Source organism: Triturus cristatus, chromosome 2_2, assembly GCF_964204655.1.
Source record: "Triturus cristatus chromosome 2_2, aTriCri1.1, whole genome shotgun sequence".
In the NCBI taxonomy this organism is placed as follows: Eukaryota; Metazoa; Chordata; class Amphibia; order Caudata; family Salamandridae; genus Triturus; species Triturus cristatus.
The window spans coordinates 204,891,430-204,915,126 of record NC_140582.1 but is presented as its reverse complement, the minus strand read 5'-3'; the positions used below and the strand labels follow the sequence as shown (position 1 = coordinate 204,915,126).

Below are 23,697 nucleotides of genomic sequence, written 5' to 3'. Positions count from 1 at the left end.
CTCGATCCACTCGGCGATGTTTTCGGGAGGGCGTAGCGGTCCATACTATTAACTTGGGAATACGTTCCCCGCCTGGTGGACTTAGTCTTCAGCCTATCTCCTTCTGCCTTGCCCGACATAATGGACTCCAAGCAATCCAATGCAGTGAGGACCGTCCCCTCTCAGAGAGAGGTATAAGGAGTGAGCAGGTCCGCCTTGTTCTTCCAAAATAGCCCACCGGGCGTCCCTGGGGTTATAGAACCACCCAGAGCACGACAGTGTCCGGGCAGACAAAGGGAACGAAACCGAAAGTGAAAGAGCGAGGGCCTCCGTCCGGTAGTTCACACCTCACCAGGCCGTTGTTGATCAACTAGGAGTCGGGCATCCTGCCAACTCTAGCCCCTGGCATCTCCGGGAGTTAGGCCGCAATCTTTCGCCAGTCATAAGTCCGGTTCCCGGTGGGCGATCCGGTCGCGGGTTGCATCAATCGCCTCCCTGACAACTCAGCAACACGGTGCCATGCATACCATCAGGATTTGAGTCAGGATAGTCGACGGAGGGCGCGAGGGTCTCGGGAGCTCTAAGCTCACGCGGCCATCTTGGTCAAGCGCTAGGCTCCTCCCCCAAGACAAGATGTTTGATACCAAACATCCCTATCTTCAGTAAAGTCATCATGTAGCTGGGGAACTTGTTTTCACCAGTGTTCAGCACATGTTTGAAAATAGCTTCCCTGGTCACTTGTACTGGCAGTAATATGACTGACCAGCACAGGGACATATCTGATCTTGCAGGTATGTCCTCGCATGTAATATTCAGCACCCTGCCTTAGGACTGTCAGGCTTGCTGTAGGTGGTGACTTACAAATATTACATGCAGTGTTGGGGAACATGGCACACCCGGATGTGTGACATGTGTTTTCACTTTTGTCTGCACACAGCCTTGCATGTGCTTGGTGGGGGTCCCTTAGGGTGGCACAGTTAGTGCTGCAGCCCTTAGGGACTCCTTTTAGTACCTCAGGCCCTAGGTACCATGGGTGCCACTTACTAGGGAGTTAAAGTGTTGCTAAAGGTTTTGCCAATTGAGGAAAACATTGTACAATTTCTTGGGAAACAACACTGATACTGGGGACCTGGTTAGCAGGAACCCAGCTCACTTCAGTCACAGTTGTATCTGATACCAGACAAAAAGAGGGGGAGGGATACTGCAGCGAAACCCCAGTGTCCTACACCCACCATTACGAACAGTCAGGGGAATAGCTTGCTATTTGTCATGGGGGTCAGACCAACATACCAAGAACAGTGCAGCCATAAAGGCGAACACCCAGTAGAGGCCACTGACCACTGTCAGTACCCAGAACCACACAACTGGTGCTCTTCACTGACATTGAAGGAGCTACATTTATACAGGCTTCTTTGGGTTCAGGGGACCTGTCTGCTGTTTTTGAGTGGGCTATTATTACATCTTGTAGCAAACACCCTCCTTCCACACACTCCTCTGATAGCTGAGGAGCCACCATCTGCTGCTTAACAGCTGCCTGACGACTAGACAGGACTTTGTGTGGGTCAGGTGGTGCTGCACCAGTGCCAACTTTCGAGTTCTCCCCTACTGGCTCAGAATCTCCTTGGCTCACTGGAACCTTGGCTGAAAGTTGCCCACCTTTCCTACACTTACTCCTTTTTCTTTTCTACTGGGGCCTACTAGTCCTAACTGCAGGTTCAGCTCCTCCAGAATACTTCGGAGAGGACTAGCACTGGACCAGTACCTCTTCATTTCCAAGGAGACAATTAAGGGGGATATCTGTACTGACTGGCTACCCATCTCCAACTAAGGGACTCTGCTATTTCTAGAGGTATTAAAGCCACAGGCCTAACAGTAACCTTCCCTGGGATAGTCCTTATTCTTCTAGTTTCACCTGGGTATACTGGTCTGAGGATACCATCCTATCGTGTACAATGGTGTGACTGGCGCAGGTATCCCTCATGGCAGTGGCTGAGATTCCATTCACCAGTAGGTGGTGGAAGTGTCTAGTGGGTTTGTTTTGAGGTTTGGTACCCTGTCTGATATCAGTCAAAGGAGCAAGCCTTTTGGGGATCTTTTTGGACTTGCTAGTCTTGACCTGGGGATAAACCAAACCCAGGTCTACAAGGTGTTGATGCAGTTTTTCATAAGTACAGTTACTTAACAGATGTTCTTTCATAAGCAGATTGTAAAGCCCATTATAATCTTGCACCTGACTTCCCTTCAACCAGCCACGTAGTATTTTAACTGAAAAGTCTACAAAATCAACCCAGGACTGACTCAACGTTCTCGGAGTACCTGAACTTAATTCTGTACTCCTCATTAGTGAATCTAAGGCCCTTCATGAGGTCATAGGACACTGCATCAGTGTCAGGAGTTTATCCCTGCACTTGTCTGAAAACTGCCCTCTAAGAAGAGAGCCCCAAAACTTTTGGTTGAGTTTCCCCATCGTACAGGCCCTCTCAAAGGCTGTAACCATTTGTTGATGTGATATCACCTTCTGTATATTTAGGGCCATTCCCATTGGGAATTTTAGGGTCAAAAGCTACTTCTTTCTCCCTATTTAAGTCTTTGGTGCCACCAGAGATGTTTCCTAGACCCCTCACAATTCTTTATTTTCTATAGCTAAGAGTTTGGCCTCCAGGGCTATTCTTTAGCTAATGTTTGACGATCTGCATCTTCCGAAACTATTTTTTAGACAAGAAGATCTTTATAGGGTAAGTACTCCTTAAAATATCAGTTTTGAAGAAACCGGTAAATACACTTTTATTGTCTCTCATGGGGCAATGTTATCCTATAAGGAAAACCACATATACTGCTACTTAGCAGCAACTTACAGGGACAATTTTCTGGAGTTAAGGTAAGTATGGTGCAAGGTCCAAGGCAGCACCAACAGGTCCCCTTGGTAGGTTCTGGGGCGTCCAGGTGCAGAGGTGCTTTTCAGCATCAGGTGCCTTGATTTCAAGGGAAAGCAGTCCTGGGAAAAAGCGGCTGCAAGCTGGGGTGGGGGGCTGTGGGGGGGACAGCAGTCTGCATGAACCCACACGGGGGCTTGGTCCTTGAGATGTTCGGGCACGTAGGGACACTTTCGGTTCACTTCTCAAGCTGTAGGCACAGGTGTAGTGATGTCTTTCGGGGTCGGGTCCGTGCTGCAGGACACATTCGCAGTTGAGGGGGGCCTGAACAAAGTGGCTGCAGGCGGCGACTGAAAGTCCAGTCTGGGTAAACCCAAGGTGGGGTTTGACTCTAAAGGTTCTCGGGGTGCCTTGTTGGTTTGGCCCACTTTGACTCCGGCTGGGGGGCACGGGTGCAGCGGTGTTCTCTAGTGTCGGGTTTTTGGTGGCCCGGAGTCCTCTCTATACTTCTTGGATGCCTCAAGAGAAGTAGCGCCGCTCCTCCACAAGACATGCTGGTTGCTCCTTAAAGTGCCGGCAGGTGTTTCAGGCTTTTGAAGGCAGAGCAGCTAGAGGTTGAGTCATCTTTGGTGCAATTGTCTGGAACAGCAGGCATGCAAGGGTGGCGCAAAGTCAGTTGCTGCTCCTCAGTACTTGCTCTTCGGTGTCCTTTCTCCTCTTAGGTCGACAGAATGAGCTTTCCTGTTGTCAGGGGCTTGTCTAAATTCTAAATTTAGGGGTGTTAAGGGGAGTGAAGGGTGGTAACCAGTACGCTGCTTACCATTGGGATGACTACACCTCTATGTGACCGTTTCCTATGGGAAGTGGGCCTAATCCTGTCCCAGAGTTCCTCCTTCTGTCATCACCAAGATGGCAGAATTTTCCTAAAGGCACCTCACCATAGGGGTGTGACTAGCCTGATAGTGCACCACGCCTCCCTTCATATCTAATTTCCCACCTATTCTTATGCCAAATGGGCCCCGGGCAGGGTGGGTTGGTATTTTGCCTGTTTGGAGAAGCTGTGGTCACATATCGGAGGCGGCAGATGCCTGTGAAGCCTCATGCCTTGATATGCCGATTACTTAGCCATCCTGCTTGGAGGAGGTGACAACAACTCCGGCCAGAGCAGGCATTGTTTCTGCCCTCAGAGAGAGTAGTCTCTCACCTGCATGGGGTCAGAGACTGGTCTTTTGTGGCAGACTGGTTGACACCACTCATCCAGCACACTAGGGACTGGTAGGTTTTCTGGGACAACTCTGAGGTGCCCTCTGGGTGCATGTATGAATAAATCCACCACTGGAATCAGTGTGGGTTTATTAATTAAAGGTGTTGACTTCACCATAGATTTCAGTGAAGCTATCATGTGGATAGGGAACTCGTTTTTACCAGTGTCCAGCACGTGTACTTAAAATGGCTTCCCTGTTCACTTGCAATATCTAAGAATTGACTTAGTCATCACAGGGGCATATCTGGTCATGCAGATATGTCCACACCAGTAGTATAGTGCACCCTGCCTTAAGGCTGTAAGGCCTGCTGTAGGGATGGTTTACCTATCAAGGGTGTGGAATTTAATAAAATTTCTACTTGTCCATGGGGCAGGTTGCTTCATAAATCTACTTATCCTGTAACAAAAACCACTTGTCCCTTTGGTGCCATGTAGTGCAGCGACAAATTATGGCTGCAATCTCAATATATTGGAGCTCTGATATAGCCTTTCTGATTATGCCAGGGCTTATACCATAGTTGTGTTTAAATACTTGCAAGCCCCTTCTGTTGCCACGTTTCCGCAGATCTACTCACTTGGGATGAAGGTAGTGGTTAGCAATAGTTCCCCGGGTTAGAATGCCCTTTTGAGTTTGTGCAAACCTACTAAATTGCATGTTTTAAGGGCTTTCAACCACTGTTTTCCAAGCTTTTCCCATACTGAGAAATGTTGGAAATTTGCTCCTGACAATGGTGCATGTAAACCTTCTTCTGGAATTGGGGAAAAAGTGGTTTGAGGGATAGTGAACTTGCAAACACTCAGATTTTCGCATGAGCAAATCTACACATGTACATTTGCTCATGCTAAAGGAATATGCTACTTACCAGTATGCATCTGTTCTTGGCATGTAGAGCTGCAGATCTATACACTGTGCATAGATCGCCATCTGGTGTTGGGCCCGGATGTTTGCAGTTTGTTTTTCTTCTTGGACAGTCTTTGGAAGTCACGAGTTCGGTGACTCCTCCTTCGGTCCGTACTGCGCATGGGCTTCGGCTCCATCCTCAGATTGTTTTTCGCCAGCAGGGAAAAGATGGAGCGTAGTGATAATAGTAAGAAACCCATGTGTGTTGTATCTAAATAAGATAGACTGGAACGGATACAGGTAGCCGGGGAGGCGGGTGGGCGTGTATAGATCTGCAGCTCTACATGCCAAGAACAGATACATAGTGGTAAGTAGCATATTCCGTTCGAGGCATATGAGCTGCAGATTATACACTTTTGCATAGATTATATAGCAGTACCCAGCCCTAGCGGCGACCACCGGTATCCGTTGCAGTGGTTTGAAATAGTGTCTTTAGTACAGCCTGGCCCACACTAGCTTGTTGTTTGGAGTGCATGTCTACACAGTAATGTTTTGTGAAGGTGTGCGGTGTTGACCATGTGGCTGCTTTGCAGATGTCATCTAAGGGTATGTTCCCTAGAAAAGCCATAGAAGACCCTATCTTTCTTGTAGAGTGGGCTTTAGGTGGAACAGATAATGTTCTTTTTGCTTTGTGATGACAAATTTGTATGCACTTTACAATCCACCTAGCTATCCCTGATTTAGAGATGGGGTTGCCTTTATGCGGTGGAGAGAAGGAGACCAACAACTGTTTAGTCTTTCTGAAAGGTTGCGTTCTTTGTATGTAGTACAGTAAAGCCCTTTTAACATCCAGTGTATGTAGAGCCCTTTCCGCAACAGATTGAGGTTGCGAGAAAAAAAACAGTAATTCCACCGATTAAGATGGAAGGGGGAAATGACCTTGGGCAGAAATTTTGGATTTGTGCGAAGTATCACCTTGCTGTGATGTATCTGTAAAAAGGGTTCTTGTATAGTGAACGCTTGTATCTCAGTAACCCTTCTAAGGGAAGTGATAGCTACGAGGAAAGCTGTTTTCCAAGTGAGGAACTGTAGCTCACATTTATGCATTGGTTCGAAAGGCGGACCCATTAGCCTTGTAAGAACTACGTTTAGATTCCATACGGGGGAAGGTGGTGCCCTGGGTGGAATTACTCGTTTAAGGCCTTCCATAAAGGCTTTAATAGCAGGCACTCTGAACAGTGATAAAGGCTGTCTGTTTTGTAGGTAAGCAGCAACTGCTGCTAGGTGTAGACGTATGGATGAATATGCCAGGTTACACCTTTGAAGATGGAGCAGATAGCATATGATGTGCTGTATGGATGCATCTAAAGGGTTGATTGTATTGTTACGGCAGTAAACAACAAATCTCTTCCACTTTGCGGCATAGCATGCTCGAGTGGTAGGACGTCTGGCTTCCTTGAATCAGAGGGAAGGTTAAGGTATCCAAATTCTAAGATTTCAGGAGCCAGATCGCAAGGTTGGGTTGAGCTGGGTCCGGGTGCCTGATTTCTCCATGGTTCTGGGTTAGGAGGCATGGGGACAGGTGCAGTTTTTGATGTGGTACCACCGATAGCTGTAGTAGTGTGGTGTACCACGGCTGCCTGGCCCATGTTGGAGCTACCAGAATGAGTGTGAGGGAGTGCTGTTGTAGCTTCCTTACCACTAATGGAATTAGCGGGAGAGGTGGAAAGGCGTATGCAAATTTGCCTGACCAGTTCATCCATATCGCATTGCCTTTGGACAATGGGTGTGGGTATCTGGCGGCAAAGCTTGGGCATTTTTTGTTTTCGTGGGTGGCGAAGAGGTCTATCTGAGGATGCCCCCACTTGTGGAAGAATGGGTGAAGAACTTGTGGATGCAGTTCCCATTCGTGCATTTGCTGCGTTTGTCTGCTGAGCAGATCTGCCATGGTGTTTTGTATGCCTGGGACGTTGTGCCAGGAGAAAGATTTTTTGTGGAATTGCCCATCTCCATATGCTCTGTGCTAAGCGGGAGAGCTGGGGAGAGTGTGTTCCCCCCCCTGTTTTTGAATATAGTACATTGCAGTCATATTGTCTGTGCGAATTAGGACTGCTTTGGCTGAAATTTGTTTCTGAAACTATTACAGGGCTAGAAAGATCGCCAATAACTCCAGATGGTTGATGTGGAGTAACCTCTGTTGTGGCGTCCATAGCCCTTGCACTGTGAGGTGTAATAGATGCGCTCCCCAGCCGGAGACCGATGCGTCGGTTGTTAGAATCACCTGAGGAACCGGGTCCAGGAACGGTCGCCCTTTGGAAAGGTTTGTGGTGTTCCACCACTGCAGAGATCGATGAGTGCGGCTGTCCACCAACACCAGATCCGTCAGCTGACCCTGGGCCTGGTTCCACTGGCGTGCTAGGCACTCTTGGAGTGGACGCATGTGAAGTCTTGCATGAGGCACTATGAAAATGCAAGACGCCATCATCCCTATTAGTTTCATGAACACTCTTGCTGGTAGAGAGTGCTGAAGAAGGAACTTTTGGCGCAGGGCTTGCATGCTTGCGATCCTGGCTGAGTTGGGATAGGCTATAGCTTTTGAGGTGTCTATAGTGGCACCGAGGTATTGCTTTTTGTGAGACGGTATCAAGTGGGACTTTTGGTGATTCACCGTACAGCCTAGCTGGTGGAGTAGCTGTATGGTAGTGTTTGTATTTTGTACACACTGGTGGTAGGACGCGGCTTTTATGAGCCAGTCGTCCAGGTAGGGGAAGACGTGAATGTTTTGTCTTCGGAGGTGTGCTGCCACTACTGCCAGGCATTTGGTAAACACCCGTGGTGCGGTTGTGACCCCGAAGGGGAGAACCTTGAACTGATAATGTTGGCCGTCTACCACAAATCGGAGGTACTTTCTGTGAGCAAGATGTATTGGGATATGAAAGTCCAGTGTAGTGAGAAAGTCGCCCTGACTGAGGAGTGGGAGAACTTGCTGAAGAGTTACCATATGAAAATGGTCTGAATGGATGTATGCATTTAGAGGCCGGAGGTCTAGAATGGGCCGTAGGGTCTCGTCTTTCTTCGGTATGAGAAAGTACAGAGAGTAGACCCCTAGATTTTGCTGATCGACGGGTACCTGCTCTATCGCGTGTTTTTGCAGGAGGGAGAGTACCTCTTGTTTCAGAAGTGTGGTATGTTCTTGTGACATCGCACGGTGTCTGGGTGGAATATTTGGGGGGGTAGAAGTTAGTTCGAGACAGTACCCTGACCGAATAATTTGGGTTACCCATTTGTCTGATGTTATGGCCTCCCAGGTTTGAAGGAAGTCTTGTAGTCTGCCCCCGACCGGAGTGGAATGGTCTGGGGGAGCGGGGGAAAGTCATTGTGTGGGCGGTGTGGCAGAACGGGCGGTGTTGGTTTTGCCCCTGCCTTTATTATTGTTTCCTCGATATCCACCTCTTTGGCAGCCCTTTGAGAAGGTATTTTGAGGAGGGGACTTGTAGGACGTAGAGGCGTTATCGGAAGAGTAACCTCTGCCAGAGCCTCGAAAGGAGGAACGGCGAAAGGAACGTCTAGGGGTTTGTGATTGCAGGGCTCCCATAGACTTCGCCGTGTCTGTATCCTTCTTCATTTTTTCCAGGGCTTCGTCTACTTTTGGGCCAAATAAGTGTTGTTGGTCAAAAGGGTGGTTTAAGATAGATGCTTGGACCTCTGGTTTAAAGCCTGAAATTCTGAGCCAGGCGTGACTGCGAAGCAGGACACTGGTGTTTATAGCCCTGGACGCCGTGTCTGCTGCGTCAAGTGCACATTTAATAGAGGTGTTGGTATAATCTCTCTGGGAGATGCTGCATGAGAGCCTCCAGCTCATCATAGTGTGCTCTATCGTACCTTGCTAGCAGCGCTTGCGTGTTGGCGATGCGCCACATATTGGCAGCCTGCGAGGAAGTGCGTCTGCCTGACGCATCTAAAAGCTTGGACTCCTTATCAGGTGGTGGAGCCTCACCAGATGACTGAGAGTTGGAGCGCTTCCTAGCTGTGGAAACCACTAGTGAGTCTAGGGGCGCAGGTCCTTTAATATAGACAGGATCCGTGGGGGCTGCCTTGTACTTCTTTTCTATTCTGGGGTTCAAGACCCTAGCTCTAACGGGGTCTTTGAAAACCTCTGTGGCATGCTTGGTCACCCCTTTAAGCATGGGTAATATAGCGGTGGATTTATCTGCTATATCAAATGTGTCAAGTAGGAAGTCCTCCTCAACTGGATCACTGTGTAATTCCACCCCATGGTAATGTGCCGCCCGTTGTAAGAGGTGGTGGAACCCCAGGGAGTCCTCTGGTGGAGACGGCCTGGATGGATAGAGATCATCCTGAGGCACATCTGGGACATCGGGATTGTGATAATCCTCCCATGGGTCAGGTGTTCCCGGAGGAGTGGGGTCCTGCGGGGCATCTGTGGGATCATAGAATGGATCTCCGTGGTCATCAGGGTCCGGAGACGGTGTTGGAGACCGATGAGGCAAGGGTGGAGAAGGTGGGGGCGGAGATGGAGGGGGAGGAGGTGGAGGAGGAATAGGAGGAGTTGGAGGCGGTGGGGAAGGTACTCTGAAGGGGGATGTGGCAGAGTCCTTCCGTTTTGGTGGTGGAGGAGGAGTTGGCTTGTCCAAAAGTCTTTTCTTGGAAGACAAAGTTAAATGTCCAGTCCTGGGATCCTTAGTTAGTCTTTTGAAGAGGATCCGGTGTGAAAAGCTCCTCCAGCACCGATTCCTCCATCGGTGCCGATGTTTTCGGAACCGAAGGCTTCGTCGGTTTATCCGCGCCGTGCTTTCTCGGGGTGTCCGATCTTTTGGTCGGCGCCGAGGCAGGCTTCGACACGGAAGCGTCGCTGCCGAGGGATTTGTGTTTGGTCGGCACCGAGAGGCCAGGTTTCGACGCCGATGGCTTCGGAACGGAACTTGTTTTCTTCGGCGCCGAAGAATGTTTGTCGGCGCCACTAGGAGGCTGGCTCGAGCCCGAGCCGCCAGGAGACTTGTGATGCTTTTTCACCGGGCCCGAAGCTGGGGTGATGGAAGCAGTATGGCCCGGAGGCGAAGGGGTAACCGGAGTCTCTTTCGGTATGGGCGCGGGAGGGGGAGGGGGTAGAGTACTCACGACCCTCTGCGCCGGTGTGATCTCCTCCGTCGGAGTCGTCGGCCTCGGAAGCGCTGACGACATCTTCCTCCCGCTCGGTGTGCAGCTGTCCCGACGCTCCGGTGTCTTCTCCGAAGATGTCAGGTGGAGCCGAGGTCGATGAGTGCGCCATGGTGCGTCGAGATCGTCGATCCCGAATAGTCTTTTTCGATCGAAAAGACTTGCAGGCGGGGCAGTCTTGGGCCTCGTTCGGGAGAGAGGCAGAGGTTGCACACCTGATGGAGGTCGGTGTGGGGAAATTTAGACCCACATTTTGGGCACTTCTTGAAGGGAGTCCTTTCCATCGGCCGAGACCGGAGTCGAGGTAGGCCCGAAGGCCGCTGCCGATGTCTGGAATCGAGGAAGTGCCGAAGAGAGATGAAGAAGTCGATTCCGTCTAAAGAATCTCGATGGACGAGGATTTTTCGTCGAAGGTCGAACTGGAATGGTTCGAAGGCGGAGCACGATGTATTACATCCGAGCCCGATGGCGGAAAAAAACTATCTGAGGATGGAGCCGAAGCCCATGCGCGTACGGACCAAAGGAGGAGTCACCGAACTCGTGACTTCCAAAGACTGTCCAAGAAGAAAAACAAACTGCAAACATCCGGGCCCAACACCAGATGGCGATCTATGCAAAAGTGTATAATCTGCAGCTCATATGCCTCGAACATGCAGTTTCCAAAAATATTCTAGGAGTACTATTTCTTGTCCTACTTCTGTAAATTCTTGGGAATTCACGAAAAGCCGCATAGCTGCACTTAATGCAAGGACATATACCATGGGTGCACTTTTGAGACTTTATTCAATAATTTGGTCTGGTGTTGACCATGACCTTTTTTGCGTTTTATTAAAATGTTTCTCTCTCTCTCTCTCCCCCTCCCCCTCTATCCCTCTCCCTCTATCCCTCTCCCTCTCCCTCTCCCTCTCCCTCTCCCTCTCCCTCTCCCTCTCCCTCTCCCTCTCTCTCTCTCTGTCTCTCTGTCTCTCTGTCTCTCTGTCTCTCTGTCTCTCTGTCTCTCTGTCTCTCTGTCTCTCTGTCTCCCTCTCCCTCTCCCCCTCTGTCTCTCTCTCCATATCTCTCTGTCTCCCTCTCCCCCTCTGTCTCTCTCTCCATATCTCTCTGTCTCTCCCTCTCCCTCTCCCTCTCCCCCTCTGTCTCTCTCTCCATATCTCTCTGTCTCTCTCTCCATATCTCTCTGTCTCTCTCTCCATATCTCTCTGTCTCTCTCTCCATATCTCTCTGTCTCTCTCTCCATATCTCTCTGTCTCTCTGTCTCTCTCTCCATATCTCTCTGTCTCTCTGTCTCTCTCTCCATATCTCTCTGTCTCTCTGTCTCTCTCTCCATATCTCTCTGTCTCTCTGTCTCTCTCTCCATATCTCTCTGTCTCTCTGTCTCTCTCTCCGTATCTCTCTGTCTCTCTGTCTCTCTCTCCGTATCTCTCTGTCTCTCTCTCCGTATCTGTCTCTCTCTCCGTATCTCTCTGTCTCTCTCTCCGTATCTGTCTCTCTCTCCGTATCTGTCTCTCTCTCCGTATCTGTCTCTCTCTCCGTATCTGTCTCTCTCTCCGTATCTGTCTCTCTCTCCGTATCTGTCTCTCTCTCCGTATCTGTCTCTCTCTCCGTATCTGTCTCTCTCTCCGTATCTGTCTCTCTCTCCGTATCTCTCTGTCTCTCTCTCTCCATATCTCTGTCTCTCTCTCTCCATATCTCTGTCTCTCTCTCTCCATATCTCTCTCCATATCGGCACACAAAGTAGTTTTGTTCAGTGCCAGTAACTACTGTGGCAGTGTGCTTTTTCAGACCAAAAACTACGTTTGATTTTGCCAGTGTTTGTTTATAATGGTGAGGGCCCGGCAGCTCCCACACCAATAAGGTTTTACAAAAACCATGCCAAAACAAGTCACACATTGACAACTAAAAAGCTGACCACCAATTTCAGACCCACTGGCTTTGCCAATGCTTTTTCATTTGTGTTTCCCATAATTTTATTGAAACTGGTTACAATGATTTTCCACTATGAATATTTTTGGGAAATACTAGCATGCATCAACACATGCTACTAAATGATGCTGCAAAGAAATGGTACCTGACATTTTAGAGTAGTTTAGCGAAATGTTTCTTTTCCTGCTTTCATTTTTTTATGAACATTTTATTTTGAAAGCAAAGCATCATCAATCTTGCTTTCAAGCTTCTGCAAATATTTGCATCAAATCAGAGAGCATTCTGGGAGCGTTCTACAGAGTCTCATATTGCTAAACTTTGAAAACGTGTGTACACCTTTTTATACTACAAACACTGTCAGCAGTGCAGTCTGAGCTTACATCATTTACTTAGTGCTCACCCTAATAATAAAGGCTTTTAACTAATAAACCGTAAATACAAGTTTGAACAGCATTAACATGTTGACAAAAATATTTCCTTAACTGTAGACCATGCCCTTCCCTGCTCCATAACGTGATAACTGCACGCTGGCAGCCAAAGGCTCTGTGCTGCAGGGGTTTAGCCCTACTTGTCCTAAGGACAAAATACACAAACTTGTCCTTGACTCCAAACAATATGTCCTGGGTGTCAGGCTATAGGAATTCCACATCCCTGCCTATACTGCATGCAATGTCTGCAGGCATGGCACACAGGGATGTGTGCCATGTTGTTGTGTTTTCACATTATCTTAACCAAGATACGCAGCCTGCAATGGCAGTTTGCATGTAGCTGCTGAGGGGTCCCTTAGGGTGGCACAATACATGCTGCAGCCCTTGGGGACCCTCTTTAACCTCCCTACCCCAGGTACCAGGGGTACCACTTATTAGGGACTTGCAGGGGGCGCTAAAGGTATTGGCAATTGGAGGAAGAGTTGTACAGCTTGGGGAAAGAGACCTGGCACTGGTGACCTGGATAGCAGGAACCCGGTGCACTTCTGCCAAAATTGCAACAGATCTCAGGCAAAAGTGGGGGTGACCATGTCAAAAAGGGGACCTTTCCTACAGGGAGAAAGGCAAATAGGCAAATAGTCAAATAAGAAGCAAACAATTGAGTGACAATAATATGAAGTAGTAGTAAGCAAGGAGTGGGCTGTAATCCCACTGTACTTTTCGTTTGGTCCACAATAGGCTTTTGCCTAGAACTAAAACCTTTCTGGTAGGAGAGAATGAAAAAAAACAGGACGAAAAAGCGAGACAATTGTTGATGGAAACAAAGAAGTCCTCTCGGAGTAGATTTGTTTCAGCGCGTTGACAGTACTTAACCAATTATTTTTATTTATTTTTTGATTGGTTAATGAGCCTCCTGCCCTCTTTAGAATGCCTGGAAGACAATTTGCTTTTGTCGAAAGGGTCTAGGAAAACAATTTTCTGCCTACTGCCTTGGCACAGATTTCGCCTCTGGGCACTCAACGACATAGGATATACATTAGCAATCTTCCACAGTTGGAAAGTCATCGAATCATTCTGTACGCTCAGTGACCTTGAATAATCTGAAAGTTGTAGGAGGTTTTCTTTGTACTGTCTAGAGGTATGCTTTATGTTGAGGACGAGGACAAACTCATCATGAAGCATAGATTACTCAGTCACTGCACGTAAACAGACTACAGCATGTAACAGGAGCGCTGTAACAGTGAAATATGCAGATTTATATATCATTTCGGGGGGCTTTTTTTAAAATTACAAATCAGCACTTTAATTAGCTTAGTTGTGTTTTTATAATTGCATTTAATGCTATTCTTGTGTCAACAAAGTGACTATGCTCCAAGTTTGTTTTGAGTTTCATTTATTCTGTATGTGTTACAGGTATCAACTCTATTGTAGCTATTGCTTCATACACTGGCTACAACCAGGAGGACTCTGTCATCATAAACCGTTCAGCTGTTGACCGGGGTTTCTTCAGGTTTGTATTCTTCTTTTATGGTTTAGGAACCCCGTTTTTAAGTTTGCAAGTTTGCATTTCCGTGAAAGTTTCTGGGTAGTGAATGGGTGGCAGCATCTACAAACTAGGGCAGAAAGTAAGGCATACGATGCACTCGTGCAGCTGTTTTTATGGTTGTATTTCGTATGCACAAAATATTACTAATTCCTAACAATTTATATTTCTTTTGGAATGGAACCTGCTTTCACAAATATAGCTGATAAACATTATTTGTGAGCTCTTTGAAGAGGTCTCTGCTATATTTATCCAGCTTTCACTCCATTGTTTTGCATGGGATGCTCTAATGAAGTAAATTAACTGAATATAATCGGGCATAAAATGCGTATGCGATTATTGTTTAAATGTCCTTGCGTCATAGCTTGTAGCAGTTTCCTGTGCCATTTTAGCCTACCACAAGTCTGATCGGAATTGAAATGGAACCTGATGCTTCCTCCAAAGATCTCATTATGAATTTTTTGCCATTCGGGAAGAATAAAAGAATACTTTGAAGCGTACTAGTGCATTTGATATGAATAAAATGCCCCCTTTTTTATGCATGGAGATTTAGCCCTTTGCGACTCCTCCACACCTATACCTCTCCTAAGATCCATGCAACATGTGTAATGATTTTTCTTTTCCCCCCCAGAATCTTATACCACAATACATATTTGCATCACATTCTATGGGGCTGTTCCCTGTTTATCTAGTCTGAGCCTGCCTTTATGCCCCCACTTAATGGTTTATGGTCACATCCCATAATAGATGGGTATCCACCTCCTGTCCACCACTGCTTTTTGCAAGCTCTCCTGCCACGGTCTAGATTTAAAGTGATACAGTGGTGGCATTTATGTGCATAGTTATTGGCACACCTTAATTGCTGCAACTATTTTACCATGCACTGGTCATCAAATTTAACACCACAAACTTTCTGGTCGTTTTTTAACCACTTCTAGTTAATTACTGGATAGCTTTAAATACACCTGTGGACGGCATGCTCCATGGAGTATATCGTATTCAGACTAGCTCTCATAAAATAAATGTTAAAGAACATGAAAGTCCATAGGCTCAACATACATTCCTGCGTGGTTCATAGAAACAGACTTGTAGGTTTCATAAGCTTGTACTTTGCATTTGACATGCTCATTTCCAGCTCTGCACAATTTGTTACTTCTGATTTTTTTTTTTTTTTTTTTTTTTTTTTTTAAACCGTTTATTACAAGACTCAAAAAATATACAAAGATGGGCCTACAACCTTCCGGCCGGCCGCTAGCAGCCAAAAGGAGCATACGATACACATTTATAAAGCACGTGGTGCTGCGGAGGAGCATGCACAGGAGTTAACAGCGTTGAGAGCCACACCATCCAGACCCCACTATACGGTTTCATTTTAAACTTAAAGAACAACAAGAAAAAACAAACCCACAAGGCAATCCACAATCGGAAATAGCAGCATGTGCTCCCCTGGAGGGGGGACCCTAACCATCCATAGGAGTCTCAAGAAGGGGAAGAGATCAGGACTAGGGCTGGGTAAACCCAATGCCCGGTACCGGGGGGGAAGAGTCGGCTAAGGGGACGGGGCCGGCGACGGATCGGGCAATAACGGCGGAGCACAGATTCCCCCGCGGTAGGTGTTCCAGGGGCCCCACACTTTCACCCATGTCCCAGGCTTACCTCTCGCCACATACACCACCTTTTCCTGAAACATGCACCAATCCATATGTTCCTTCCAGGCCAAGACAGTCGGGGGCCTCTGGGATCCCCACAGTTGAGCAATAACGTCCTCCTTCAGGCGCTGGAGGGGGGGAAGCAGGTTCCGATCGTAGCGGGCCTCCGGGTCCAGAGTAATGAAGACACCCAGGTACCTGAACCCCCTGCGGGGCGATCTGGATCGGACAGCCCCGCGGGAGGATGGGAGCCTCCCCAGAGAGCACATACACACATGATTTAGCCCAGTTGATGACAAGGCCGGAGTTGCGACCAAATGAATGTAAAACATCAACCAGTACTATCAGTGATTTACGTGGGGAGGCTAGGTACAAGAGGATGTCATCAGCGTATAGGGATACGTGGTCCTCATACTCGGTGGTCCAGCGGAGACCACGGATAGAAGGATGCCACCGCAGCCACTCCGCCAGGGGCTCCAAGGCGAGCGCAAAAAGGAGCGGCGATAAGGGGCAGCCCTGCCGCGTGCCCCGGCCCAGCTCGAACGGAGCAGATACTCTACCGTTCACCACCACCTGCGCCAATGGGCCCGAATACAGCAATTTGACCCAGCTGATGAACCCTGGGCCAAATCCAAACTTCGCAAGCATCGCCCAGATGTATGGCCATTCAAGCGTGTCAAACGCCATGGTGGCGTCTAAGGACGCCAAAATGGCCGGCTCCCGTATGAACGGGACACGTGCGAGCACCCCATGCAAACGCCGCAAGTTAAGGGCTGTGTTGCGATGGGGAATAAAGCCGGACTGGTCCTGATGAACCAAATCGCCCACCAGCCGATTGGCCAGTACCTTGGCGAGAATTTTGCGCTCCGCATTCAGTAGCGAAATGGGCCGATAGGATGTAACCCGGTCCCGAGGTCTCCCCTCCTTGTGGATAACCACGATTGTAGCCAGACGCTGGTCCAACGGGAGGGAGCCCACCGAGTGGGCCGCCAGGAACATAGCCCGGAGGTGTGGTGCCAGCGTATCCGGTCGCAACTTGTACAACTCGATAGGGAGACCATTCGGACCCATGGCCTTGCCGGAAGCGACTGAGCGTATGGCGAGGGCGATTTCGTCGGAGGTGGGAGCGGCGTCCAGCGACACCCTGTCCTCCCCCGAAAGGGACGGCAGCGCGATGTCCCTGAGCAGGGCACGGGAATCCTCTTCAGAGCAGGAAGACACCGGGGAATACACCCCACGGAAATAATCCGCGAAACAGGAGACAATTTCTTCTGGCTCAGTTACACACACACCATCCGTTTTCTCAATCAGCGGGACCACACGATTCGCTCTCTTTTTTGTCCAACCACGCTATCAGTTTACCAGCCTTATCACCCACATCATACAGTCGCCCCTGTTGCTCTCTACTGAGGCCCCTGGCCGCCTCCGTGACGAGGGCCCTATAGGCCGCTTGCTTGAGTTGGAGGACATGTAATGCGGCATCCGTCACCCCACCTTCTAGATTACCCTCCAACTCGGCTATTTCAGCTTCCACCCGGGTCACCTCCTCCCGCTCGCGCCTCCGGGCGTGGGAAATAAGGGATAGGGCCTCTCCTCGGAGTACTGTCTTAAAGGCCTCCCATTGTGATACAGCCGAAGGCACGGACCCCACATTCTCGTCAAAATATCGCTGAAGGGATTTAATCAAGTCAGCGCGAATGGTGGGGTCGCGCAGGTACCAGGGATTGATCGGGACCACCCTACCCTCACCCCTCGGAAAGGCATCAAAGTGTAACAAGAGCGGGGAGTGGTCCTAGATACCCCGTGCCAAATGGCGCACCTCTCCCACCCTCCCAATATAGGCCGCCGGGACAAGGACATAATCTAGTCGTGAGAGACTACCATGGGCCCCCGAGTGAAAAGTGTACTGCATCTGAGTGGGGTGTTTTAAACGCCAGCAGTCCACCAATCCCAATGTATCCAAGAGGCCAGATAGCCACGCCTGTGCCCGGGGGAGGTCCCTAGGGGGGTGACGATCCACAGTCCCAGAAACCACCGCATTGAAATCCCCCTCCACCACTAGAAGCCCCCCCGGAAGGCCAAGGAGAAGGCGCCCCAGGTCCGCAAAGGTGGTGGACTGCAGCCCCGGTGGGATATATACTGACACAAAGACAACCACTTTGCCCTCCATTCTTCCCACCAAGACCGTGTAACGTCCCCTGTCATCGTGGAGCACCTCATCAATCTCCAACGGGAGCGAGTTCTTCACCATGATGCCCACACCCCTTGAGCCAGACGTGAAGCCCGAGTGGGCCACTAGGCGGTAGCCACGCCGATTCATGGCGCAGAAGGAGTTGCCAATGAGGTGTGTCTCCTGCAGAAAAACTACATCGGGCGAGATTCGCTTCAAGAACTGCAGGACCACACCTCGTTTGATCCTGTCCCCCAGTCCATTCACATTCCAAGACAACAAAGTTAATTCCCTACCCCCCATCATATACAGAAGCCATCATTCGTCCCCCCGAGAGCACTTTAGAACTAACACAAAAATACTTTTGCCTTGTGGTGAAAACAAACAACACCCCATCCCTACCCACCCACCCCAACAAAACTCCCCCCTCCCTGCACCCCTGCATGAGCCCGAACAGCCCCCCCAACGTGCAGTGTGCCTGTCGCCCCATATATAGTTAAACTAACTAGACCCCCTAGAGGAGGAGGGAGAACCCCCAATAGACCCTACACAACCTCCATAGGAGGGGAACTTACACAGACAGACGCATAATCGAAAGTGGCATCATTTTCGTCCAGAGCGAGGCCTAATATTAAACCCTCAGTCCCGATCCAGTGGGCCGTCTCTCCCCGCCGCCCCCCCCCCCCGCCCCCCCGATCACGATCCCCAGACAGAGTATCCAGCCAGTCCCCGGCCGCTTCGGGACGATCAAAAAAGTGCGTGCGACCTTCCACCTCCACTCGCAGCTTGGCTGGGAAGAGCATGGCGTATTTGAGGTTTAGGTCCCGAAGACGGCGTTTGACGCCTAGGAAGCTCAGTCTCTGTTTCTGGACCGCTGGGGTGAAATCAGGGTAAAAATTCACCTCCATATTGTCAAGCTTAACCGGTCCATGCAGTCTGGAGGTTTGCAGGATAGCGTCTCTGTCCCGAAAATTGAAAATCCGGGCAATGAGAGGTCTCGGAGGGGCTCCGACCTTCGGCCTTCCCCCGGGAACCCTGTGGGCCCTCTCCACAGCGAAGAATTTACTCAGCCCCCGTGGCTGGAGATGGGTAGCAATCAGGTCCTCCACAAAGAGGTCCGCCGCCGCCTCCTCGCGTCCCTCGGGCACCCCGATGATGCGGATGTTGTTCCTCCGGGCCCGACTCTCGGAGTCCTCCAAGCGTCGATCCATAAGCGCACTCGCCTGACTAAGCCGGCGCACCTCTGTTTGTAGGGCCGCCACATCTGTCGTAAGACCCGATGCGGTGTGGGATAAAGAATCAACTCGGTCGTTGGTTTTGGAAAGATCGGCCCTCACCAGGCCAACATCCACGAGGACCGAGTCGATCTTCTGCGCCAGTGTATCGAACCGCTGGCCCACCGAGGCCTTCATCTCGGCAATGGCGCCCATGACATCTCGCAGAGTCAGATCCGTGGGCAGGTCCGGGGCATCAGGAGGGCCCTCAAGGGACTTGTGCGGTCCATCGGGAGATCCCTTCTGGAGGGTATAGCGGTCCATACTGTTGGCCTGATGGACGGCGCCACGCTGGGTCGATTTGATCTTTGCCCGGTCTCCATCTTGTTTCGTGGCCATGGCCACCAGTCTCCCCAGCTACGTCGTGAAGGGCAGGCAAGCAGGGCCACGAGCTCCGGGGGGGGGGGCCACCTCAGATCAGCGGGGTGGATCACAGCCGGCAGGCAGGCAGGGTCTCCCAGCGAGGCCACACCAACACAAGGAGCCCCGCGACCCAACCCCGCAGGGAAGGCAAGGGGGTGCGAAAGTGTGGGGTACGTGAGTCGCCAGGCCCCGCCTGCCGCTGTTGTTCGCTTTGTCACTGGATCACCCCTCAGCGCAAATCCGGGGTCCGGCGAGGAGAAGGCCGCAAAACTCAATCGGTGCTCACTCCGGCGTCCGAGGTCCGATTTGGAAACGGGAAACGGGTGCCACCTCAGCTCAGGCTCACCAACACAGTCCCCTCATCCGGGACAGGATAATTTCAGGATAATCTTAGGAGGTTGCGGAGGTCCTCGGGAGCCTCGCACCTACGCGGCCATCTTGGTTGCGCGCTAGGCTCCTCCTTAGGACTTCTGTTTTTTTTAACTTCAGATATGGACAGCCCTTTGCCACCTGTAGTGGGAGTACACACTATTTTCTTGTACATTAGCAGCTTACAGTTAACTTCATCTTCTTGTACCCTGTTAATGATGCTGATATTAGTATGATGTGCATAATTTTGAGCAGATCAAGCCTGCCAAAGTAATTAGCTGGTATCCAAGTAATCTTGTGCTATTTTTGTTGCAGGTCTGTTTTCTACCGTTCTTACAAGGAGTCTGAATCCAAGAAAGGATTTGATCATGAAGAGGTTTTTGAGAAACCTCAGCGTGAAACTTGCCAGGGTACATTTTATTTTTTTATATATACCAGGAACATCTATCATTTATATTTATTGTTTGTAATGAGAGCTATTAAAATAACTGTTTTAGATTTTTTTTTGTTAATTCTTGCACCTTCTTTAAACTTTGATCCAGCATTAAAATAATCAGCTGCAGAGTGACTTTTTTGCTGAGTACCTCTAAAGTTACTATGTGATGACCTATGATTGATTTTTCCGTGATGGTAATGGACAAAGTTTGTGCCTCTTGTGTCAGGTATGCGGCATGCGATCTATGAAAAGCTGGATGATGATGGTTTGATAGCACCTGGTGTACGAGTGTCTGGTGACGACGTCATCATTGGCAAAACTGTTACACTGCCTGAAAACGAAGATGAATTGGAGAGCACCAACAGACGTTATACAAAGCGGGATTGTAGCACCTTTCTCCGAACGAGTGAGACTGGTATTGTAGACCAGGTCATGGTGACACTAAATCAAGAAGGATACAAGTTCTGTAAAATTAGGGTAAGATTGAATAGTGTTTTTTCTTTTCCTTGGTGTGAAAACATTGTACAAACTCAATTTTATAGTACTATTTTACTTTTCTCTAGGTGCGCTCTGTTAGAATCCCTCAGATTGGAGACAAATTTGCCAGTCGACACGGCCAGAAGGGTACCTGTGGTATCCAGTACAGACAAGAGGTACCCGCCGGCTATGTTTTGCTTCAAAAACTCAATATATCTTGTCAGTACTTTTATTTTTTCTTCCTGTGGGTTCTTTATCTTTAATAGTGGCTGCCTATAATAGTTGTGTTATAAACTAAATGTTGTGTGTATTGCTCAATTGGTAAAACTTTACAACTATTTTGAGACCTTTTAGACCTTAATATATGGCATTAATCTGACGGGCAGTCACTTTTTTTTAGATTGACAGTGATGGAAAATCAATGAAGTCTTGAGAAAAGCAAGTGAGGCCAGATCAAGAGATAGCATGATATTGAAGTGCTAGGTCACTGAGCAGTTTTTGCATACTTAAAAGAAGTAATCAATAGGTTGCGTCATCCTATTTTGTCGTACTTCAAAAATCTTGTTTGTTGTTGATTCTCGAATTTTATTTAATTTGACTTGAATTGACTCGCTGGCTGTTCATTTGAATTATTGAGGTTGCGATTTTGGTCTGAAATTCAGAATTTCAAACGGAGTTACTTGGTTGTTTGAATGTTTAATTTGTGCAGCACATCTGGCAGCACATTTAAAAAAAATTAAAGTGTTTTTTATTGAAGATTTCATTAACACATAAATGACATTCTAGCAACCCTTCGACTTGAAGCTACTGATAGTTCTACATAAAGACTGTATACATTCCACTTTTTTTTTAATACATTGAGGCATTGAAGTGGATGCAGATCCTAATATTACTCAAGTCTTCTTTACATTAATTGTGTCAAAATCTCGAACCATGTCCTCTCCTCGTTCAACAGTCCCATAGAAGTATCTCCACCATTTCCAAATCTTCAAGAACTTAAGAGGACAGCCCATGTCTTTGTATGTTATTTTTTCCTCCTCCATATACAGATCTAGGACTACTCGCTATTCACATATGGTTAGCATGGTTTGTGCTGCCCATTTTCTCACCAAATCTTTTTGTAGCAATTATTAGCACCAACATACAAAAAGTGAGCTTTTTTCTGGGTAAGTCCAGATTATTAGGTATGCCTAAAATAGCAAATTGCGGCATTGGTGAAATGTCGCATACCGGTATTCGAGCAAGCTCACCCACTATTAAGTGCCAATATTCATGCACCTTGTAAGAGCCCCAGACTGTATGACTAAAGGTTGCCTCCTGCTCTTCACGTTACAAGCAATCTGGCAATGGAGTCCTCCCCATTTTTGTTTTTTTACTATCTGCTGCTATAAATCCCACTTTGTGGAGAAATTTTGAACAGGACAGGGCGTAGACGTGGCTTGATTTCCACAGCCCTTGGGTGCATCTAGGCCGCCTCTCAACATCTTTATTCCTAGACCTAACTCCCATCAGTCCCTCAGCTTCTGCTTTATTGAGAGTTCTGTACAAAACTAATATAGCCCCTGTAGCAAACTCCTAGAAGTATGCTACCTTCCAGTGGCCCTTGTTACTTACGCCAGAACAGCATGTCTCAGTTCCACATATTTGTACATTTGGCTTGGTGGAAATCGCATTTTGTCTGTAGGCCGGTGAACTATCTTTAGTTTTTGCCCTCTAGCAGATCTCTCCTTTTAGAGATCCCAATAGTATCTCCATGTTTGAAGCCTTTTTAATTTCCTTTCCCACCTCCTTCCCACAGTGATATTTCTTTTGTTATTTTCTCACCCCATCCCTGGTCTCCAGTGTCTCTCCTCGAGCTGGGAGTAGCTTAGATGACCCCTCGCCCGATTTTATAATACATGAATGTGGGCTTCTGCATCACTGACTTTTTCAGCCTAATAGATGGTTCCTCCGTTGGTGCATATACCCAGTCGTTTATTGGAGAGCTCCGAGCTGTCCAGTAATATGCTCTGTGTGGAAACAAGGTGCATATACCCAGTCGTTTATTGGAGAGCTCCGAGCTGTCCAGTAATATGCTCTGTGTGGAAACAATATACTTAAGTTGTGCACTGGCTGTCCGTGTTTTCAGTGCAATTCCTTGAGTGCCCCATCCCATAGTAGTGATCGCAGTTCCCTTTCCAGGCCCAGGAAATTCTCTGCTCTCGTTGGAAAGGGTGAGTTTTGCGTAACATTCATATACATATTATGCTTCAGCAGCATAATAATTTTAAAAATTGCAGCTCTTCCTAGTAGTGGTAAAGGATGCGACCATCATCTGGCTGTATCAGCCCCAAAGTCCGATAATGTTGGTTCTAGGTTATACTTCAGGAATAGCTCTGCATCCGGCGTCGCATATATCCTGCTGTACTTAAATCCCACATCTGAAACTCCTACCCGGTGGTAAACCTGCATAGTTCGAAAATTTTTCCTCATTTGGGATAGCGTTTTGAATGAAATCCCTTAATCACCTCTAATATCCAGACCCAACACGCTATTTGTTCCACACACAGAACCATCTGACATTACTCTTGAATATCCTATGGCTGTTTTGGGGAGCTAAATATTTTAACATGACTGATGGGGGAGGGTATATAGTTATTGGCAGATTTGTTTTTTAAAGTTAAGGAGTTGTTTGTATTTGTCTTTAGTAAATCCCTTTTCTGGATTGTTATAGGATATGCCTTTTACATGTGAAGGCCTTACACCGGATATCATCATCAACCCCCACGCTATTCCTTCCCGTATGACAGTTGGTCACTTGATTGAATGTCTTCAAGGAAAGGTAGGTGCAAATTGTGTGTCGAATTTGTTCTGAAGATGTACTATGGTACTCTAATGGGTCTGAATGTAAAAGGTATATATCCTGGAAAACGTTTTCTACACTTGAATTT

At 48.3% G+C, this 23,697-nt stretch overlaps 1 protein-coding gene across 1 annotated transcript in view; it reads left to right on the top strand.

Moving 5' to 3' along the window:
- POLR2B (RNA polymerase II subunit B) overlaps positions 1–23,697 on the top strand; it is a 138,834-nt gene that overhangs the window by 77,356 nt on the left and 37,781 nt on the right. Inside the window, exons 17-21 of the mRNA XM_085641182.1 lie at positions 13,900–13,996; positions 20,170–20,264; positions 20,517–20,767; positions 20,854–20,943; positions 23,481–23,588. Of these exons, the coding sequence (XP_085497308.1) occupies positions 13,900–13,996; positions 20,170–20,264; positions 20,517–20,767; positions 20,854–20,943; positions 23,481–23,588 (641 nt within the window). The remainder of the gene's footprint in view (positions 1–13,899; positions 13,997–20,169; positions 20,265–20,516; positions 20,768–20,853; positions 20,944–23,480; positions 23,589–23,697) is intronic.